This window comes from Toxorhynchites rutilus, chromosome 1 (assembly GCF_029784135.1).
Source record: "Toxorhynchites rutilus septentrionalis strain SRP chromosome 1, ASM2978413v1, whole genome shotgun sequence".
In the NCBI taxonomy this organism is placed as follows: domain Eukaryota; kingdom Metazoa; phylum Arthropoda; class Insecta; order Diptera; family Culicidae; genus Toxorhynchites; species Toxorhynchites rutilus.
In genome coordinates, this window is record NC_073744.1 from 153,092,523 (window position 1) to 153,115,647 (window position 23,125).

General features: G+C 40.2%; 1 protein-coding gene across 1 annotated transcript; it reads right to left on the reverse strand.

The window, feature by feature from the left end:
* Window positions 1-1,750: 1,750 nt before the first annotated feature.
* On the reverse strand, window positions 1,751-16,203 carry LOC129762638 (intraflagellar transport protein 140 homolog). Its single transcript, XM_055761101.1, has 6 exons — window positions 15,935-16,203; window positions 15,708-15,864; window positions 15,272-15,645; window positions 14,993-15,214; window positions 9,212-10,206; window positions 1,751-4,474 (listed from the first exon to the last, which is right to left on the reverse strand). The coding sequence occupies exons 2-6, from the start codon at window positions 15,852-15,854 to the stop codon at window positions 1,791-1,793; spliced, it is 4,422 nt and encodes a 1,473-aa protein (XP_055617076.1). The 5' UTR covers window positions 15,855-15,864; window positions 15,935-16,203; the 3' UTR covers window positions 1,751-1,790.
* Between the last annotated feature and the right edge of the window lie 6,922 nt (window positions 16,204-23,125).

Sequence of the window (23,125 nt, forward strand, 5' to 3'; positions counted from 1 at the left end):
GGTGGGTTGAAAGATTATGTTTAATATATATTTTTATCATGTCAATCCATCATTCCTAGTAAAAGTTATGGCTTCCGTTTTAACTTCCACCGAATTTCAACTTGCCCATGTGTATCTTATCTAAAACTGATGCCGAAAGAGCTCAACCTTACCGTGGTAAGATGGGACTGACTGTATATAACAGCGTTGATTCTCCTGCATGGAATGCTGGAGAAGGGCCTTCCAGACAAGGTAAGAAGTTTGATATTGTATGCTCTACAAATCGTGCTAGGTGTTGTTAGTCCGATTGAAATTCGCATTTAAGCATATAACCAGGGCTCGGCAAAGTCATACTCAACTGAGGATAGTCAGTGGACTATGAAGAAATTCGCCTTCATATTCAATTGGGAATTACTTTTGGCTTCCAACAATTTCTCCGTCGGCATGACTCAACAGTCATTCGGGCGTTTAGTTACTATTACACTCTACGACTCGAATATCTCATTTCATTCTTTCCTGTCAAATAAACTTCATTCCATATGGAAATGACCCCCCCAAAATGAATTCGTTTCTCTCTCATGTATCACGTATGCATGTATCGATGTTTGAGTTCAACGTTGTTTGACATATACTACAGGTGAGCTAGATTTTTTTGTATCGTACAGAAAAATTACTCACCCATATAAAATAGCGTTCAGTGTTTTGTTCAGAAACACTGACACATTCGTGAATTTTGTTGATATCAATTCATTTTCTAGTCAATTCATATCATGTTGACGGCGAATGCCGAAGTAGTCCTAGTCGAAGCGAAGCTACCGAGAGAGTCGTTTTTTATCTTCAAAGATTTCGGGCCCTGCATATAACATCGTATTCCGTTGGTTTTGAAGCGAAAATGGCAATGAGTTGAATAAATACATTTAGAAAATAAAAATTATGTAAGGTGGGGTAGCTCTCGCAATTACCTTTTCCATTTCAAATATGTGTTCTATATATTAAAGTTACATGTTCTTTTCGTGGTGAGAAAAAATTGATAACTGTGTTCGATAATGATAATTATCTTATACAACATTAGTGAGCTTTTCCATTATTTCATCCATACCGAACACAGGAGTCATCTTATCCAGGAACACAGATAGCGCTTTTTTCGCTATATTCCATTTCACTTCGGCATTCTCTATCGTCATACGCAACATCATCTTATCCAGGAACACAGATAGCGCTTTTTTCGCTATATTCCATTTCACTTCGGCATTCTCTATCGTCATACGCAACATCCAACGAATAATTACTATCCTTTTGCCATCGTCACTCGGTTGCAACACTGGTGAAATAAACAATCAACACCCAACAACCAAACAAAACAGCCCTTTTCAGAGCCACCAAATCATTATGGAAGAGTTTAGCAATACTATTTTTCAAACATATCCAAAATCAGCATGCAACAGTTAGCCTAACGTAATCCTACGTCTATGCGGTCGTGTCTCGGACACAACTCTCCTGTGATTTTTTTTTTATTCATCGTTTTCATTCTTTTTTTCCAATCTCAAAACCAATATCCCCAGCTGATCACCAAACTTCGACTTTTCCAATTCCGCAAGTCCGTTCAACTCAGAGTCAACACTCGCAGGCATGAATATGCTCGGCTATCAAGATTCATAGAAGCTGAGTAGATGTAAAAAAAAATTCTCATTATAAACCCTACAGTCTTGAACGTCATCACAATGACACCTGCAAATGAAATAATACACAGGTTGAATAGAATTGGGTTGCATATTCTTTATTATTCATATGATAATCTCATTCTGTAAAACTCACTGATCAAACACTTCCTGTATCTCCTCCTCGTCACTGTCCATCGTTATGGTGGACGAAGTCAGCGGCCTCATAACCCGGCCAGAACCAACGAGCGGCTCCAAATTGGCCCCCGTTTCAAGCACAATCTTGTCCAGCACACTCTTCTCGATCAACTCTTGCTGGTACCAGTCAAGTTTTTTCTGGGACAGCTGTTTCAAATAGTACAATGCCTCCGAGTATTGGCTTGTGGCGACTAAGCACTCTATCAGCATCGCCAACAAATCCCAAATTCTTACCGGCGGAGCAATCTGATCCTCCAACTGTACCTTCAGTATCTTAATTGCAGCGAGGAACTCCCTTCGCTCGACCGCATCCTGAAGATCGATAACTTTTCGAACCTCCTTCATCGCCTGCTGGAGCGTATCGTTGATTTTCTGCGACGGTGGGGTAGCTCTCGCAACGCATTTTCCCGCTTCCTGCAGGGCCTTTAGGGCTTTATCATAATCACGAAATTCATCGATTTCAGCTTGGGCACAATTGGCGTAAAAATTCGCCAACTGATTGTAAGCCTGTCCTTTTGTGTAGAATGTAACAATATTTTTCAAAATTTTCGAGTCACTCTGCCAACTTAGGGCCTGCAGGTAATTAGCGGCCATTACGTAAACCTCCTTTTGACGTGACATCCCGGCGAAGAAAATTATTTTTTCCGTGTCGCCGGACTTCAACAAGCTCTTCATTGCTCGGATTTTATCCCCCGCTTGGGTGAATTTTTTCGTCGCCGAATGGTAATCTCCTTGCTCCTGAAGGATCTCACCAAGTTTAATTAGGATAACAAGACGCGTTGGTTCCGGAACTTCATCTTTGGTAGGCGTTAACAGTTCTGCCAATGTCTCGGTCAATGGTACGGTGTGTTCAGCGGCAACTTCCAACGCCCGCTCGAGTTGCCGAGCATTCGCTAGCAACTGTACGGCCTTGTAGCTTTGTTCAATGCCAATGAAGAAATCCGCACAGCGACTCACCAGTTCCGGGTCAGAATTTACGTCTAGCTCGGAAGCAATAACCTGCAGCGACTCCGGCTGCTGGGATTTGAAGGCCATTTCGACAGCTTTGTGTAGCATTCCCGCTCGATGATAAAGTTCGACTGCTCGTCGGTAATCTCCGTTTTCCTCGAAGTACGCCGCTGCGGAGGCCTTATCTCTGGATCGAGCCGTGCAAGCGACCGTCCAGAGATCGTCTTGTAGATCGTTCTCCTTGCAAATCCGAACAGCATTACCATATGTTTGCGCTCTCGTGTAAAATTGGATAGCTTCCGGAAACTTTCCGCTGTTCTCGTAGTATCTGGCAAGATGATAACACGCTGCTCGATCACCACTATTTTTCGCAATCTCGTCCGCTTTATCCACCTGTCCAATAAAACAAAGGATCCTTACCTGTGAAAACCAATCGTCCGATCTCTGGTAAATCTTAAATGCACCCTCCATGTCTCCGCTGCTTTCAATATACTGCGCCCACCATTTCAACAGTTCCGGATCCTTCGTACTCTGCATGTACTTCTTCAATGCGACGGGATCATCCATGAGCAGCTGGCTGACGTTGTGGATCAAATTATTCGTCTTCTCATAGTACTGAATGGCTTTTTGTGTTTTCCCATTTTCCTTCAACCATTCCGCATACTTATGGTATGTATTTTTCAAATGAACTCTGTCTAAATGCTCCGCAATTTCCAAAGCTTCGTCGAACCTCCCTGCAGCTTGATACATCTTGTTCAACAGATCATACCTCCCAACCTTTTTGTATAGAGCTTCCGCTTCCGGTATCATATTCAGTTCAATCGCTAGAATCGCAACCCGACATTCGTGCTCCAGGGTCGTATCTTCCATTGCCTTTCTCAGCGCCCGAACCGACCTTGCTCGCTTGAGATGACCCAAGCAAACCTTAGCCACATCCAAACGCCCCGTGTGGACACACAATTTAGCCAAATTCGTCCACACAGTGTCCGACTTCAGCGACCGAATACAGCTGAATGCCTGATCCATATTTTCCTGCGCCACATTCAAGCTAAAATTCAGAACCATGTTCCGCGTCATCAAATCACAATCCTCTAAACCCTTGAAATCCCGCAACGGAATGCGTTCAATTTGATTTAACCTCAAAATCACGACATGTGGAGTGCACAAATTAATCAAGTGCTCCCCACTATCAAGCTCAATCAGCTCAAGCTCTTTGAGCTGCGAGCTTTTCTGCTCAACAAACAGTATATTTATCTGAGACTCCGGTATGTTGGTGCTTTTCGCAGCGGCGCCCTTCAAACCCCCGCCATGAATGGGTTTTGTTTCACAAGCCAACATCCGTGGGTCTTCCGCGTCCCAGAAGAAATTGATCGGCAAATGACGGATCACCGCGTCCGCTTCGATCGGGCTCGTAAACTCATAATACTTGACACTGCTGCTCTCCAAATTCCACAGATAAAGCTTCCCATCCGGAAGCAACTGCTCGTTGGCGATGGTCAAAGCCACATGGGTCCCAGCCGAGTTGCTCTTAGCGTAAATTACTTCGCCAAACTTTTCGAACAAATCGTACCCACTCTTCGGAGCCTGCACCAGTTTCATCTCGTGGCGTGAAATGTCGAACAGTTTGATGTAACCGTTCATTGTGAAAATGGTTAGAAAATGGCCAAGAAGGTCCACCCCGATTGGTTTTCCTGGATGGGAGAAGAAGAAGTAACATACAGTGATTGAAAAATTGAAGTGCTAATTCATTTTTTCTTCATTTCTTTCATTTTTCTGATTAAAATAAAAAATAAACCCATCGTAATCATGCTTAAAATCTTATTTGTTATGTTCTCTATAAGTTTCATTCATGCACTGAGAAAAAAAGTTTTTCAAAAAAAAAAACAAGTTTGTATTCAAAAAACAGGAAGTGGGTTATACCATAGATACAATAGACTTCCACTTCCCGAGTGGAGGCGATCTGGCGTAGTGGTAACATCCATGCCTCTCACGCTGAAGGTCACGAGTTCAATTCTCACTCCCGACATTCTTCCAATGGAAATGGAAGTAAAAGTGACGAACCAGCCAAATGAGTTAAAAATCACTATAATACAGTTAAAAAAAAAATATGGTATAACCGTAAGGGTGACGTAGGACTATCGTTGATTTAGAGATCATTTGTTTTAAGTTGAATCTAAATCCATTCTGAATGAATGAATAAACAAATATTTGGGGGACTTCGAAAACGAGAGCGTTACGTTGGAGGCACAAGGTTTTATGCATCCAATATTGGATACAAAAAACCTTGTTCTGAAGAATAATATTCAGAAGCTTTCCTGCTAACTGCAGTTGATTGACAAATCACAAAACCAAATGTATGTGGTCGCAGTATTATTTGGATAGAAAACATTAAAATAAACTCTTTCGCTTTAATGTAATTTTCAATTCCAAGGGGAACTGGCAGATTATATTTCAGCAACGATCACTTCTTTCCAGGTTTCTTCTCACAAACAGCAAACGAAAAGAGTTGCGCGCGTGTATGTGTATGTGTGTGTGTGTGGCGGCTGCTTCGATGTCTTCCCGGTCTTTGAGAAAGACACTCGATCCCCCGCCGTCCAACTCGTCCAGTAACGATGTTGTCCAGTCGGTGTCCCGCTAATTACACTTGATTGAAGAATTACAAAATCAAATGTATTTGGTCGCTGAGTTATATGGTTAGAAAACATTACAATAAACTCTTTCACATGAATGTATTTTTCAATTCCTAGAGGAACTGGCAGATTATTTTTCTGCAACGATTAGATCTTTCCGGAATTTTCTCGATGCTGAATGGCATCCAAACGAAGAGTTCCGCGCGTGTATGTGTGTGGCGGCTGCTCCGTTATCTTCCCGGGGAACCGTTTGTGGCATCACTCTCCTCCTGATGGATTCCCTTCTGGCCTAAGGTGCACAAACAGGCTCTTGGTGACATCGTTCATCCGTGCTTTCATGATAAACGAAGAGCTTCACCAAAACAGCGACAACATGCTCCAATCACTGTTCAATTATAACAGAATGGATTTCCGAGCGGCACTCGCTTACATACCGATTGGTGATTTCAATAGCCTGTTTTGAAAGCAATTTTAAGGCTATTGAAACAAGTTTCTGGATCAAATAGTAACAAGTATAGAACGCGTAGACATCGAATTTCGAATGAAGTGTTTATCATATCATTTCATTCAGTTGTTTAGGAGCTATTAACGCTCAAAATCTCGGTCTCCGGCGTAACGCTTTCGTTTTCGAAACTTTGATTTTACACCCCGGTATAGAAATGAAAGACGTAGTCCTACGTCAAAAAAAAACAAAGACAAAATAAGGTGCCCTCTGTAAAAATCGATTTATTTTCGATAAGTTTCCATCGTGAGGTGGAGCAATAGGCGAAGTATATCTGTACTGGCAAGCAAAATATACGGCCTTAGGGCATCCGTATACTAATACATAGCATTTGACAGCGTCAAACATGTCCATGACCACTGTCACTCGCGAGAACTGCCAAACTCTCAAGCTGGTGTAAATCAAAGCGCTTAACATACTGCCAGGTGGGTCAAAATGTGAAAACCACTCTACAGCCATTAATTTACAGGATGACATTAACACACTTCTAAAATAAAAAAATTATGAATGTAAATTTACTTTTCTATTTCGAATATGTATTCTATGCAATACAGTATTACCTAATATTGAACTGGAATTGTGTCTGATGATGATTTTTTATTATAATGGTGAGTTTTTGTAAATGTTGTGTGTTGTGAAATATATAGCCAAATTGTTAAAAGAGCCTTGTTTTGAGTAATCGAATAACTCCAATCTCCATTCAAATTTTAAGATTGCAAAATTGCCTTCTTTAAATTTTCGCCAATTTGACGATTGTTTCGAGTTAAATATGATTAGCGAATAGGAACGCCTTGTTGCATAGATCTGCTTTGAGCTCACCGAGTAATTTAATAGATTGGCAATGACAGCTAAATTTGCGACACATCTTGACTCGCAGATCGTATCCTTTTGGCCGGGGCCTGAACATATCACGTCGTAATTATTTGTATTCAATATGTAATGTGTATGGAATAAAAAAAAACATTGTTCAAAATACTCACGGGTGCATGATAATTTGAGCCAAAATTCTCATGAAATCATTGAACTGTTTGTTTTTTAACAGATGATAATTGTATCGTGGCTTATTTCGATTATTTATGTGGTAAAAAGGTCGACAGATCAATCGTATGCTTAGTTCTTGAAATCAGTGACATTTTCAGTGAAATTTTCATTAATTGGCGATTATTCTCTCACAACATACACAGCGACACTGAGAGCCTTCGAAACATACACTACATAACATTAAAATAGAGAAACTTCGTTTGTTTCTATGGACGTGGGGGAGTGAAAATGGTACATGGAAATATCACTTTTATCCGTCTTTTTCGACGTGATTTCACAAATATTCACTGCACACTATCACATTAGCTTCATATTCAGCGGAAACATTAAAAAAATGTTCGTTTTTAATTGAGAAATTACTTCCTGAAAATAGCATTTTCACATGGATGCGGTGGGCAATCAAAGATAAACACAACGACTGACGTCATCATTTGAGAAATAGTTATGGCAGCGCATGCTATGTCGCTCGAAACTCTACCATCTTCATTACCTTTTTTCCAGAACATTGCGTGAGACCCGACACCGATTGTTAATGTTTTGAGTATCTTGACGTTAAGAAACAACTGGCATGGCTTTGGACTCTAGAGTATAGAGCGTTTTGCCCGTGTTCTCAATTGGTGAAGTCGAGAAAAATGAAGAACGAAGATATTTCAAAAACGATTCCTTTGTACATCCGAAAATTGGTCTTTCTAGATGACGAGAACGGCGAATCGCACCGGATGGTTGGCAAGAGGTACGACATCAGCAAGGCAGTGGTCGAAAAAATCTTAAGGAGCTGAAGACTTTCGGATGCCAGAACAGATAGAAGATCATTCGGGAAGTGAAGAAAAATTAGAAAATTACCGTTCGGCAGATCAAGGAACTTCTTCAGCCTTCAATTTCGCATCGAGGCGCACGGGTTCAACAACAGGATGGCTTTGAAACAACCTTTCATTAGCAAGACAAACAGGGCAAACGGCCCAAATTCGCCAAGAAGCACACTGATAAGCCGCTGGAGTGCTAGAAAATGATGCTGTGTACAGAAGGATCCAAATTCGAATTTTAAAATCCGTGTATGGCACAAGTCGGGTGAAGAGCTGCAAGAGTGCAAGAGTCATATCCAAGGGACGGTCAAGTACGGAGGAGGCAACGTGATGGTGTGGAGGTGTTCTTAATGGGAGGAGACGGGCAACTTGGTGAAGATTGACGAAATCATGACGACAGAGTCGGCAGAGTTTAACATCCAAAATCGCAAGGTCTCCCTCATCAAGACGGTACTTGAAGAGCGCTACGTTTTTCAGCAGGATAACGATCCGAAGCACACGGCCAAGGTAACAAAGCCATTCTTCCGATCGCTAGCTGCCATACAAAATAATTTTTTGCACAACTCGAGAATGAATAGAGCAAATGGAACCAAAATTGGAATGTGATGAGCTTAGAGTACAATACATGTTTTTATGGTATTTTTATCTGGATGTGTGTAGATGCAGTGGCAAAAATATCCAGAAAGCAGTGATCGTCCTTTCGCATGTGAAACTGAAAGTGACAAATAACCCACTCAAATGATAATGAATAGGACAGTTTCGATCGTTAAGTGAAAGCGTCTGCTTTCAAATTCAAAGGAAACGACCATATAACGAAAACTCAATTGAAGAATCGTTTCAGTATGCGTGGTGAATACACACAATCGAAATTGGCTGCTGATGAAGGAAAGATTAAAAAAGTCATTCTCATATTGTGAGTGATCATCTTGTCATCACGTGTGTGTTCGTTGTCGGTTGAACGAAAAACTCTACAACATTTGAACCGTTTTTGGGTGTTTAGGTGAAAATATGAAAAATCTGAATTTGTCATGTGTTAATGATTCATTCTATACTCTGGATTTTTTCGAGCACAGTTCTTCAATAACTGTGATTTTGTGCATGAAAAGTTGGCAAAGACAGTTTGATACACGCAGTTGTAGAATCGATTTGAACATTAGCCCTGGCAGCCAGGTGTATTCATTTTAATGTAGTCCTACGTCTCTCCGATTATGTCCCCGACATTTTTTTCTGGAATACAATTTGTTTTTCTTTTCTTGAAGAAAAACTTTCATTTTTTTCAGTGCAACATAAATGAAATTCAAAAAGAACATAATAAATGAGATTTTAAGAATGATTACGATGTGTTTACTTTTTTATTTTAACTAGGAATAGTAAAGAAATGAAAACAATGAGTGAATACTTTATTTTGACAATTGCTGTAATGTGCTCAAAAATATTGATATGAACACTCACCTTCATTGTCACTGAAAGCTATCTCCTGCAGTACCACTCCGCTCAACGAATAAATCTTCACTTGCTCCAAACCAAGCGCAACGACGTTCTGCTCGTATAGGTAAATCGCAACACAATCAACGACGAAACTGCCAGCCTGGGTGATGGACAGCACATCAGTATTTTCGTCACCAGTTGCCAGTGTGGCCGGCGGCGAAACGATGGACGAGCCGCCCCCAACCCCAAAACTGCCCACCCGATAAACAGACACCGAAGAGCCGTTCGTTACAACAAGATTTATCTCGTTCAGCGCAAGATGGATAATGGAATTATCGCTTTTCATCACCGCTGTCCGTCGTTTAGCTTCGCCCCCGCCAGAAGATGAATTTTGCTGCACCAGCGCTAGTTCATTCGACTTTTTCTGTGTAGCCCACAGGGTGCGGGTGTGGCTGGCGAGCAGTGCTTGCTCCTTCAAAATAAACACATTCGACAGACAGTTTACCATCATACAAGGTCGATTTGCGTCCGTTATACCCCAGGTCAGGCTTTTGATAGTTCCCCTGACCGGTGTCACATTCGTTAGTTGCCACTGATTCTCCGGATAGTCGTATGATCTGTTCACGTTCAGACGTCTCCACGTGTACAGATTGCCCTGGTTGGTGCCAGCGCTCAAGGTTTGGTTGTCCTTGCAGTACGAAACACACGTGAATACCTCTACCGCCGGATGTCGGATCGGCACATTATTCTTGTCAGCAGCAGCCGTGACTCCGCTAGTCAACTCCATCGACAGCACGTAATTGTCGTTGCTTTCGATGTCCCAAATTCTTACCGACATGTCGCCCGTGAGTATCGCTAGTGCCGCACCAACTCCGGCGACCCACGTGATGGCGCTCTTATACCCGGAAACCTTAACCGAACCGGACAGCTTGACGCGATCCAACTCCGTAATTTGCCCGTTAGCGTCCACCTCGTAGTGCCCGATGGTGATGTCCTCCAGCAGAAGTACGATTGATTCTCTAAATTTGAAAAAAAAATGAAAAAGTATTATCTGAAAGTATTCATATAATTCTCCTTAGGCTTATGCGACCAATGATTAGCTGCTTAGTCTATGAAGTGTTGAGGGCCTAGATTGTAGCCGAACCTTCGCGAACCGCGAAATTTCATTCTGACTTGATGCCTTTTGTATTCGTTTTGTTATTATAATCAATACATCTTTATGGCCAATTTCGAAATCCACACTGTTTCAGCAACACAGCGTATCCTCTGGATATAGTTCTACAATAATTCACTGTTCCTATTTTCAGCCAAAAGATATCTCATCCAGCGTCTAAAAATTTCTTTGCATAATGGCGAAAATTTCCATCATAACATTGAATGCCCAAAAAATATATAAAAGAACAAGTTCACTTGAGGTTGATCGGGTCTGGATATCGATCTATTTCACCAATAAAGGAAAAATCATACAAAGAAGGATTAAGAGCTATAGAACATTAAGTTATCAACACTTTTTGATATGATATACCCCTTTTCAAGCTATTGTCATTTCATAACGAATATACAGACATCTGGACAACTGCTTCAAATTGTGTATGTACAGGGCCTTTCAGATTAAACGCTCACGCAAAAAAAAATCGAATAGTTCCTTATAAAAAAAATTTTCGCTCCGTCAATGGTAACACTACATTCCCCACTTCGGGACGATAATATTCGGCTACTCGTTCAGTCTGATCGGATGGTTTTTAGTGTAAAGATGTACAATTTACAAGAACGTGTATTTAAAAGAACTGAAGCCCTAATGAAACTTTGTCCTCTTATGGTATGAATTTCAACATTTTTCGTCGTCGATTACTTCCTCTGGGGGTACGTGAAGGACCGTTGCTATGTTAATAAGCCACAAAATTTTGAGGAGCTTAAAGAAGAAATAACTCGAATTTTCAACAGCATTAAAGTCGTAATGTTAGAGTTGTGCATGAAGAATTTTGTTCACCGTTTAAAACGCGTTATCGAAAAAAGTGGTTGTCACATTGAAAATGTCCTAAAATAAGCTTTATTTTGGTTTTTTTTAAATAAAAAATCGGTTCACTTTTGTAGAAGTTATCAAAATTTGTTGCGTGAGCGTTTGATCTGAAAGACCCTGTATTTGTTTTACGAAAACCATGATTCAGTTCGAGAAACTCATCGGAATCTTCGTCCATTTAACAGGAAAAATTATCGTCCACCAGAGCAAACAATTCGGGCAACGATGGATCGTTCATGGATCACCACTTTTGCTATAAAAGACGCGCCTTTTCGACCAGTGGAATAATTGGCCCGATACTGATCAGCACGTAACAGTTTATGATGACCGTCATGTTCACCGATTATGTTTACATCACAATTGAGTGCACTCAGTGTGGAGGAGCTCGACCGGACCTAACCAAAGAACGCTAAATTGTGATTACAAATCAATAGATTGTGTCAACCGAGCGTTAAGCAAACGTTGACAGCTGACAGCAGAATGTTTTTGTTCACATTCACGTTCATATTAAAAGTTCGCCAGTAAACGTGAAGTAAATAAACATCGAGCTTCAATAAAGTAATTCGGATAAAATATACAGATGTTCAGGAATTAATCCGAAGCAACGGAGTTTTTCAACCCGTGCAGAGATCTGATTGAATGCAATTTCGTCCATATCGAAATTTTCATTGAAAACTCGAGAGTTGCTAAACTTATCATTTTACAGTTCACGGCGAAATAATTTTTTAGAGTTCCCGTGAACGTGAACGCGGACAAACACTTTTTTTGTTAATAATTCATCAGTCCATATATAGGGTTGGGGAAAAAGAAATGTCGTATTTCTGATCGAAATTTGACGCTTTATTTAACATACTTAAAATTATTCAATTTAAGTCAAGTATGCGCCGTTTTGTTCGCAAACTTGTTGCCATTTAGAAGGCAACTTCATTACATACCACACCACCTCCCCCCCACCATTATAAAACCCTTCTCCTTATTTGCAAAAAACTCAGACAGCCAGTTTTCGCAAGCTTTTTTTTTTGAGGCTAACTTAGTATCACCAAGAGCGTTTTGCATGGACCGGAAGAGATGATAATCACTTGGAGCCAGGTCCGGACTATACGGTGGATGCAATAGGACATCCCATATGAGCTCCCGTAGCTTCTGGCGAGTCATCAAAGATGTGTGAGGCCGAGCGTTGTCCTGGTTGAAAACAACACCATTCCTATTGATCATTTCTGGCCGTTTCTGGTCAATCGCCTGCTTCAAACGGTCAAGCTGCTCACAGTAGAGAACCGAGCTGGGGGTCTGGGGAATATGTCTTAAGGCCAGGAATATGTCTTCTAAATCAAATAACATCAGGAAATAATTTTCATCCAAATGCTAGCAATTTGAAATTGCCTTCGGGTCTGCCAACAATCTGATAGAGAGTGAATGTGCTCTACAAATATGAATGGATTATTTTGACTTTTGTTTCGCGTCAAGGCAGGGTTGCCAAATTTGCATAGCGGATGCATAACGGATTTCAGAATGAAGAAGTTAATTTCCATCAAAATTTTAAACCAATCGGTTTCCGGAATATGGGTGACAGTTCGATATTATTACCACAAACATGGTTCTTGTCCCATGCGGGAATTTGGAATGTTTATCGTTTTGATTTGATCAGATGGAAAATGTACAAAACATTTCCTTAAAGATCTAACCAACGACTCGATCGCAAGCGTAGGCGGATATATCCACGAAGAAATCCTGATAATGACGGACAACTATTCACAAATGTCCACAGCGCAGATATTGACATAACCAATCGTTTGAGTTCTGCAGTTCGGTGAAGAGCAATAAAAACATTTGAAAGTTCGTGTATAGGGGAAGCAATATGGCTGTGTTTCAAATTCAGAATGCCGATGTGTATTGAATGATTTGAATGCATTGAATGACAACGACGAACAAATGCACAACCAAATTGGCCGGTATATCAGCCACAATGAAGTTGAAATGATGAAATTTAACCTTTGATCTTGAAAACGGAACACGTGTATTTTTCTCCAACGAGACAGAAAATGAACTAAATTAATATTGATTTTCTTTATTTCATATTCTACTTTACAGCAAAAATGTATTACATTATTAAGCTTACGTTTAACTTTTTGAAGATCAATCATGTCAGTTACCTTAATTAAAGACAGTAGAACCCCGATTATTCGCGGATTAGTCTGGCCCCCGCGCACAACGAAAATAGTGGAAAAAGCAATATAGAAATAAAAATGAGGTGCAAACATGAAATAAAGAGATTCCAGCATGAAAACTATGTTTTATCACTACAGAAACCTTTCCATCTGTAAGGCCGTGTACACCAGTGGTCAGATAATATGAAACCCATGAACAAAACAAAAGAGCAGGTGCCTGCCTCTCACTGACAAATTTCGGGAAGCTCTATATAATTAATATGAAACTCGCTTGCGCGGATAATCCTCGCCTCGAATCATCCGCTCGCGGAAAATCGGGGTTCTACTGTACATTGAATTAACAACAAAAATATGAACACAAGAGCTACGAACGTTTCGCCGCTTCATGGCGTACACGATTTCAGCCCTTCTGGTTATCTGAAACAAAAAAAAATCGAAAAGATTTTGAATCAGTAAAGATGCCGCTATCGCAGGAACCTCGGACAAGTCGTAAACGTCTTTTTTGACGAATTGGCGGCAGCCTGAAAAACAAAATGCAGTTTGAAATGTTTTTTCTTACGTTTCCCGACTTTTCAAAAATAGTAAAATTTAAAAAATATTATTTTTTTAGAGGTTCATGCGATAGAGAGATGCCTGCAGATTGTGTTCATAAAAATTCGACATAAATCGGTTCAGCAGAACATGAGATATCGTGTACACCAGTTTGAAAAAAAAACTAGTTTCGAGAAAAATGCGCTTTCCCCTATATATTTTCAAGCCCATTGTCTTATTTGTGACGAAAACATTGGTTTTCTGTCCACAGCTACAAATTCCTTGTCAAATTGAGAACATCCTGGCAAATTTATCAGCGAAAACGAGCTTAAATTTGCTGAGACATCTCATTTGGCAGTGGTCTTTTAGAATTTCAGGCCTGGGAGCTGTCAAAAATCCATCTTCCGATACGTTTCGTCATACATCAGCATGCATCCTTCGTACTTCGTCAAAATCCCGTTGTACAACTTTGGAGCGCGTCTTCTGCCAACAGATTTAGCTTAGGCGTCCTGTATACGGATTCTCAGGATGGTACTTTAGTTAGAGTTATGTTTTTTTGGCGATGTCTTAGTCCGAGAATCCCAATTTGCCTGGATTGTTCTCAATATCTTCAGCCTCAGCTTTGAATACATCACACACGGTCGATTTAACCACTTTCAGCGATTTCGCGATTTTAGTACCTGACCACGCCGGATTTTTAATGTGGGTAACCACAACCAAAATTCTTATCTCGATTTCCATTGTGCACGCCTTTTTCAAAACAAAACGGATCGACATAAAATTGTTATCGCCGAAAGATACAGGTTTTCCAAACAACTTGCTGCTAAAGGATTTCAGATACGCCTACGATGACAGCTGCTATAAAATGAACATTGATTCACAGAACAAAAATTAACTTCCCTAACAACTTCGTGCTAACTCCTCAGTTTGGATTAGATCAAGTCATCTTTGGAGGCATGAAATAGAAAAATTTGTGAACACTACAAGCGGTGTCCTTCAACACATCTAGAGTGAAGGATATGGAAGTCACTACGTAATTCTAAGACGCTATATACCAAACAAAAGATCTAACTATTTACGTTCACTCACTGTTTTGGATGCCACAGAATCTGTATAATGGGAATACTGTCCCCTCGCACAATTTCCGTACAAGTTCCACTCTGATTAATGTAAAACAAAATACCAGTTTGGGTACACGCATAAAAGCAGTAGTTATCCTGCAAAGCCGTATGTGTCAGGTTTCGTACGGCCGTTCTTGGCCGCCAGGTGGTCAGCGTATCCAGAGCAGCTTCGTCACCCGCTACCGCTGCCCTTAAAACAAAAACCATTAAAACACTTCAAACATTGGAAATGATTAGCATCGCATACTTCGCCAAACTGGTTAGCTCGCGATTGCTCGCGCTTTCGAAGGACTTCCTAAATGTAATGTGCAGCAGAGGGTCCCTCAAGTCATGGTTGAACATAGTCAAAAACTGCCCGTGTCCATCATATCGCCACCCAGTAAGACATCCCATTGCATCCGCAGTGATAACGCGACCACCTTTCTCACTAAACTCCAGCAGCATGATCGGAGATTTGTGGGGTCCATTAATCGTTGTGAAATCGCGTTTACCCTCAAACCAGGCATGTATTTCTCCATTCTCCCATCCACTCAGGAGAATTTTCTTCTCCGGGTGCCAAGTTAGGACAGTTGCTTGCGAGGTTGTGTGGACTGGATAGGTCACGTTCCGAAGGGGTATACCCTAAAAATTGTTGATGGTTTGAATAAAATGAATCAAACAGAAACATATAGAAATTGTTTCACCGTATCATCAAAAATTGTAACGGATCCACCACGTTCGTTACTATAAGACGCCACAGCAAAAATTGGTTCATTCGGATGCCAACAGCTAACGGTACTTATTGCTTCACTGTCCAGGAATTGGACTTTCGTATCGAAATACAGCGTCATCTTGAGGCCTCTGATAATCAAAGAAAATTTCCATTGATTAAACATCCAATTCGTGGCTCATTTTGTTTACTATGATTTACCCACAAACCGTTGCCACAGCAACCACGACAAAGCACACCGACAAGGTCAAGGACACTTCTGTTTACCGCTAGAATTTGCTGCTTTTTTCCCTATTTGTTGGGAAATATTTCAATAATATTCTACGCACAAATGCATGTTGCCGAACAGCTTTGTAATCCTTTCCAATATATTGTCTGCATTCATTCAATTTCTGATCAGAAACACCTGTTGATTGTTTACATGCGAGGTACTCCTGTACCTCGACCGCACAGCCTGTGTGAGAGAATAGTAAAGCCCGCTCTGTTCTGTGTTGCACACTAAATTAAAATAGCACTAATTAAGTAGAAACAAAAATTAGAATTTTTAAGAACATTGTGCTTTCTTCTATTTTTCGGGTTCTGAAATTCGAGATGTAAGAACAGTCTTCCATGTTTCACAAAAAACACTGCGTCCAGATTAAACATGTCCACGCTGCTGTTCACAGTTTTGTGTTTGAGTACAAACATGATTTTTTCGTACCTATGTTAGAAAATGTGACATGTTTGTATTCGTGGTATGTTTGGACATACGATGTTTAATCCCAATGTTTCACATGATGTTCGAACATGGTGTACAGTTTCTCTTGCATTTTCACCTCAAGCACCGGCAGTGCGTAGAGTAGAAGAAGCGAATCGGACACCACACCACCACCACTCAACGCGTGGTGTGTTGGTATGTTGACATGGAAAAAATGCTTTCCTTTCATGACAATGGATGCTTCGTCTAAAATATTGGGCAAATAAAATAAACCTCTTTTTCTGTTCTGAACAAAATAAACATCGATTGATATGAGATTTTTTCACATTTGATATCATTATTTAGTGCACGCATCAATTTATATATTGAATTCATGTAACATTCGCTATTATTAGCTATTTGAACAAGTACTAAAATTGAGTTATTCAGCAGTGACATGTTAGGCGTGACGCTAACCACTCGACCACGGGAGCAACAATTTTGGCTGGATCTTTGAATACAAATGGCCAATACTACTTGTTCGCGACGATCGCGACCCGAGCTATAAAACGAGTGGAGAAGAGGAGAAGAAAGGATGATGCAATCGCATGCACACATAGCATATGTAGTGCAGTGTAAGTGTAGCTTTTAGTTTTTTCCTGCATTCAGTTTGTGATAACATCGAGAAATTAATGGTGTGTTTTAGCCGCAGAAATTTCTCTGCTGGTTCTGCTGTGTGCCGCTGAAGGTTGCATCTAAAACTAATTTTTGGGTATTTATTTTTTTGGTCAGCATTTGTACGACGTCGCCCGCTATGCAGTCGGCTCCCCAGACTTTAATTGCCAACATGCACGCAAAAAAATAGAAAGCTTCTTTCTATTCAGAGAGTGTTTTCTGTAACTAAGGATTATTTGAAATCAGACTTGCAAAATGTGCATGAACGATCTATTAAATTTTACTTAGTCGCGGCAATACATACACACACTCTTTACAGATACACGGGCCGAAGGTTGTGCAGTCCACTGATGATTCAACAAGAGCCAAAGGTTGTACCGCTCATGACAACTCTACACGAGCTGATGATTGCGCCGGCTAGTGATCATTCTATCCTGGATTCCTCGAGTCGAAAAAGACGCACCACGCTAGATATGGGGTGCAGACTAGGGGGGCGTTGCTGATTAACGGTCAGCTGCATCCCAATAGGAAGTAACCCATGTCGGGCACACGTACAGAGCACTGAAGACTGCAACATCCCAATTATGAGAACACTTGTAATACTAACCTCGAGCCAACCGCGAGTAATCGGTTACATATTACTAACATAGTTGTAAGCAAACATTGTCAAAATATTGAATTCCTGGCCCCGTTAGGCTGACGCCATTTGAGCCTTAATAAAAATATATATTTTGGTGCATGAACTCATAGCCTCTTAGTTCGTGCAATTTTTGAAATGCGAACTAAATTTCAAGTTCGTTTCTGTGAAAAAGTATTCTACGAAGAAATGTTTTGGGATGAATAATTTCATTCCGTGTATGAAAAGAAACGAAACGAAAGCAATGAATACTGCGACATCGGGTGATATGTTTGTACATGATGTTCTTGAATTATACATCGTGTTTTTTTTTTCAAATGTTTATGTTTGTGTATCATTGTTCGTGTTTGGGATAGACATTCAACACTAGCGAAAATCATGTTCGAATTCAAACAAGAACATGAAATTTTCACATCGCGTGGACATGTGTAAGTGTTTTTCGGAAGACTGTGTAAGAACAAAAGTTAGAATTTTCTTTATGATTTTCGCCTTCAATATAAGGCAAATTGTAAAAAGAATACTGTCATATGCCGTCTTTTTTCTGAGAGAAAATGGTTCGTCTCCATCTGAAGAGTATTAACAGAGTATTAAGATTTATTGCAAAGAATATTCTGGGGTTTTGCGATCACCTATACTAAAATTTGATTTGATCGATGCACGTATTCTTCTCTAAAAATTATAAAAGACGTTTATCATTTTATAGTTTAACCATCATTTTCTAATTTACTCAGATAGACATCAATAGATATCAATTCATTTTCCGCCCTTTCGCCTACTGCAACTACAATGAGAGCAATAATATTATGATTTCCAATATCTGAACATTTTGACTAGATAAAAGAAAATAACGGTAACGGAAAAATATCGATAAACTTTCCAGCTCTGGCATTTCGGGTAGCTTCTATTACGTTTGGTTTGTTTTTGATATCATACCCATAAATAATTACTCTGTCACTTATTATATCGCGATGACTGCATTCAGCAACATTCAGACCCATTTCCATTCACTGTGCGTTGAAATCTAACAATTTCAAAAAAAATTTCAAAATACGCGGATCCATACAAATTATAGAAATACCGTGAAACGTTTTCAATTTATAAACTTCTTTATTTCCAACCGGTATATTTTATGAACCATTTACTCATTTACCCATTTACGAACGGCACAGAGAATAATCAATATAACAATGTTGCAGATGTGATTACAACGTTTTCTAATAATCCCTAAAGCTGCGGTCATAATACCATATCATATCATATCATATCATCATCCGACTGGAAGAGATGAATTCTCGCGTAGCTATTGGAAAGGATCTAGTTGCTTTAATCGATTCTTTTAATTGACTTTCTCTTTCGATAACCACTGTTTTGTAGACAGATTTTGCGCCAGTTTTACCCCATACGAGAGCAGTCCGATAAGTATTTACAAAAAAAAAGACGGGTGGGTTATGTCGGGGACATAACCGGAGTGACGTAGGACTATACAAAGGGGACAGCTATTGCTAAATATATATTTTAAATTTATTGTTTTATTTTCTTCTCCTACGTGAATACCTACCTATCTACCTGACAAATGGATTAGTTTACTGTTTACTCTTTATGAACATGTTGGGGTTCTGAAAAGAACCTTTGGTGTTGTGTTTTTGCGTTTTTTTACAAACTTGATTCTTGATTTTTTTTTCTGAAGGCTTTGTACTTATTAAATGTTCAACGCCGGGCATCTTTCGGCGTATGCACATATCGTACAATCAAAGTGATGGCAGTGATAGGGAATGCATAGGTGGTCATCAGCTCATTCACTATCACGTATTTCACTATTGAGTACATTACCGTACCTTAAACTGTGGTTTCGGAGACGAATGAATTGTAAGATTTGTAATCTCCGCAAACAAAGTGAATAAAAATTAAAAAGAACTGAGGTTTTGGAGACGAACTCTACGATCTGTCGAGAAATAAACGAGCTATAAGCGTTCTGAAAAACCAACAGTAAATACACGGATGGATGACATTCGGATTAAAGTCCTTTAAAATAAGAACAGAGCAGCAGGAAATACATAGCTCATCATGTTGCTCCTTAGTTATTTTTCTATACAATGCAGATGTAACGTCAGTCAATTTTCATCATCAGTTATCAACCAAAGAAAGCAGTTCTTGCTACCAAGGAAATTCGTTAATGCCATCCTGCATACAATGTGGTGTAATTTGAAGCCACTTTTAATTCATGGGTTTGTTAAAACTGAATGGGTTTGTGAAAACTGAATGATCAATTTAAAAGACCCCAACCACCAATAAGTTCAAGAACAAGCATAAACAAAATAAATCAGTTTATATTATATGTCATATTATGTCACTTTAGAATGCATTGGTGTTGTGAAAAACTTTTAATAACTCTTCTTTGAAAGGTTTAATGGCCCTGAAAAGCACCGTGTTGTACGGTGGCGGTCTATCTGCTGCCGTTTTGCGATTGCGTTTGCCACTCGCTGAAACTAGTTGTTGCCACCGAACCGAATGTGCTCTGTTCTGTAAGCGGGTTTTCTTATTGTCGTGAGCAGCTTCGCAAGCCAACTCGAGCACTCCGGCGGCCGAAATTCTAGAACCGCTATTAGGTATACTGGTGCTCAGGCACCAATCCGTTGATGCGATGTGATGTGAAACGATGCCATACAACCACCCTGATTTACGGTTTGAAAGAGATATATTTTTCAGCGGATCCGCGCGTTTTGTACTTTAGCGGTACACGATTACAGGATAGAGACAAATTGGCAAACTCAGCCAAAGGGGCGAGTCCAACGAGACGAACGAATGAGCGTTAAAAGGCAGCGATGGCAAAAAAATACATTCATTACGATTTGTTCGCTCGTTGGATTCACATGCAGGCTAAAAAGGGTCCTTTTCAGGATCACAAAAATATCTTTAATCTAAAGAGTTTATTGTTTTGTTATTATCGATATCCCCATCTTGTTCGGCTAAACCTTTCTGTTTAGCGATTGCGTTTGCCACTCGCCACAGCTTTCACAGTTGGAAAATTTCTTCCCATCCAGCTTGTGACATGTTGTACAGTAAATTATATTTAATGCGACGTGCCGAAGCACCACTCAGTGTCGCATTAGAGGCGATTTTAACCTGTAATTAAACATTTGCGATGACAGTGGTACAGTGTCGACTTTCAATGGGGGGGTCATAATTTGGACCCCGAACTCTATGTTTACAAAAAAGTCCAAATAAATATGTCGCATTACAGGTCCGTTCAATTAGCTAAATGTCGACTGTACTTTCAATCTAGAAGCAAGTTAAGAATTGGTGAAAATTGAATAATCGGGAAAGTCCCCAACCATCAATAAGCTCAGAACAACTGTCAAATTCTCATACTCATCATATCCTGGAAAACAAATTATGAAAAAATCAATTTGTGTTTTATTATTATTTGGGATATTGTTTCAGAAAGCATTGAACTGTATTTCGTAAACTCTTTTTTGGAAGGTTTAATGGCCCTGAAAAGCGCCTTGTTTTATGGAATGGTTCCAATTTAGAAAACTTAGTACTCGTGGTTTTGAAAAAAAAAACCACGCCCTTGATGCCGCCTTGTTCTGGATTTGCCACCAAAGTAGTTTGTATAAAGAACAAGCTTTTTTCTTATGCTATCTGCTGCCGTTTTGCGATTGCGTTTGCCACTCGCCACTCGTTGCAATTGCCTGTTGTTGTCTTGATGTCCACCGAACCGAATGTGGTCTGTTCTGAATGCGGATTTTTCTTATCGTCGCAAACAGCTTTGCCAGCTAACTCGATCACTCCGGCGGCCGAAACTATATATCGCCGACTAGGTGGACTGGTGCACTGGTACTAACACGCTCGGCCTAGCTACCCTTGCGGGGAACTCCAGATCAACACGGTTCGAGCCGGATTTTGCCTTTCCCTTCACTTTTCCTCCTTTACCATGTCCAGACATGGCTGCTTGGGTTGGTTTGTTGATGTGATGTGATGCGAAACGATGTGGTGTACGGTTTGGATGAGAATGATCGTTATGGCAGCGGAGCGGGGATTTTTAAGCTGACTGGCTGGCTCGAGAATTACGCATGTGTGAGACTGCGACCAATGTTTCGTTCATTTTTTTTTTCTTTTTCCTTTCCAATCGTGCTTCATTGTATTTCGCTGCTGCTCTGGTTGCTCGTTTTGGTCGATACGATTTGAGGAGCACAAAATGGACCAATCAAAAATGGGCACATAGTGCATTTGAACAATGCTTGATATTTCACAATTATTCAATTATTTATCTCAAGGAAAATGAAATGTTATTCGTTATGATAGACGCGTAGATATATTTCCTATCAATTGATGCAAAAACCTTTGTGATCTATTGAGAAATGCTCGAGTTATAAGCGTTCCAAATCTTGCATTTTTTCCTACTTGTTCAGTGCCTAGATTTCCATTTCACCCCCTATATCTTCCGGTTAGACGTAGTCCTACGTCAAAAAACAAAAATATTGGAAAAGTGGCGATTTATTTCTCCTTTTAGCTCGATACACTTGACCCAGCGATATTCCAACTTCTTTAATCCATCTGAAAAAAATGTTTTCTCAAGGTCTGCAAAGTAGGTCTCCGTGGCGGCGATTACCTCCTCATTCGACTCAAGCAATAATGCCCGGCTGGTGACTTTTTCAAGTTTGGAAACAAAAAAGTCGCACCGGTGCCAAAACTGGTTAATACTGTGGATGGAGCAGCAGTTCGTAGTGCAATTCGACCAATTTGGCCGTGGCGACGGCGGAAATATAATTTTTTTTCCATTTTTCTAAAATCTGCGGACACGCTCATTTCCACACACGGTCAAAACAAAACTACGAGTCCGATTCGGCTGAAATTTTGACAGTTCTAATTATTACCCTATTGGTACGAGTTGGGCAACTGGAGTGGCATATCCAAAAAGTTCATCTTTGCTAGGTCAACGTTTTTGTGTCTTGGCGATTTTACTCGGTAGCGAAACTGGACTGACATGAAACGCAGTGGATATGAACTGTACATGATCTTATTCTCTTGTAAAGTGTTTATTTTGATTTTCTATTTCATCCATCAACCATTGACCGATATCGCACAACTTTTACTCTACAGGATAATTAGGATAGTTGGAGACATCGTACCGTGTGTGATGACGCTTGGTGCGTTCCATGGAGAGGTGAAACGAGCAAGCCATGTGCAACATATTCAAATAAAAAATGGCAATGAATTACAGTTAGCTAAATCTTATTCGACATGCCAAGGCACCACTCAGTGTCGCATTGGAGGCGATTTTGACCTATGATTGTATATTCGCTATGAGAGTGGTACCGTGTCGACGTCTGGTGGCGACTTTCAATGTAGGACCATAATTTGGGCCCCGAACTCGATATTTACAAAAATGTTCAATGTGAGA

Bases quoted from the DNA above. Each gene is read 5' to 3' on its own strand.
- LOC129762638 (XM_055761101.1), bottom strand. From the start codon at position 15,854: ATGACGCTGTATTTCGATACGAAAGTCCAATTCCTGGACAGTGAAGCA. The intron at 15,646-15,707 runs GTGAAACAATTT...AACAATTTTTAG, and splicing joins TTACAATTTTTGATGATACG to GGTATACCCCTTCGGAACGT. The intron at 15,215-15,271 runs GTATGCGATGCT...TTTTGTTTTAAG, and splicing joins GAGCTAACCAGTTTGGCGAA to GGCAGCGGTAGCGGGTGACG.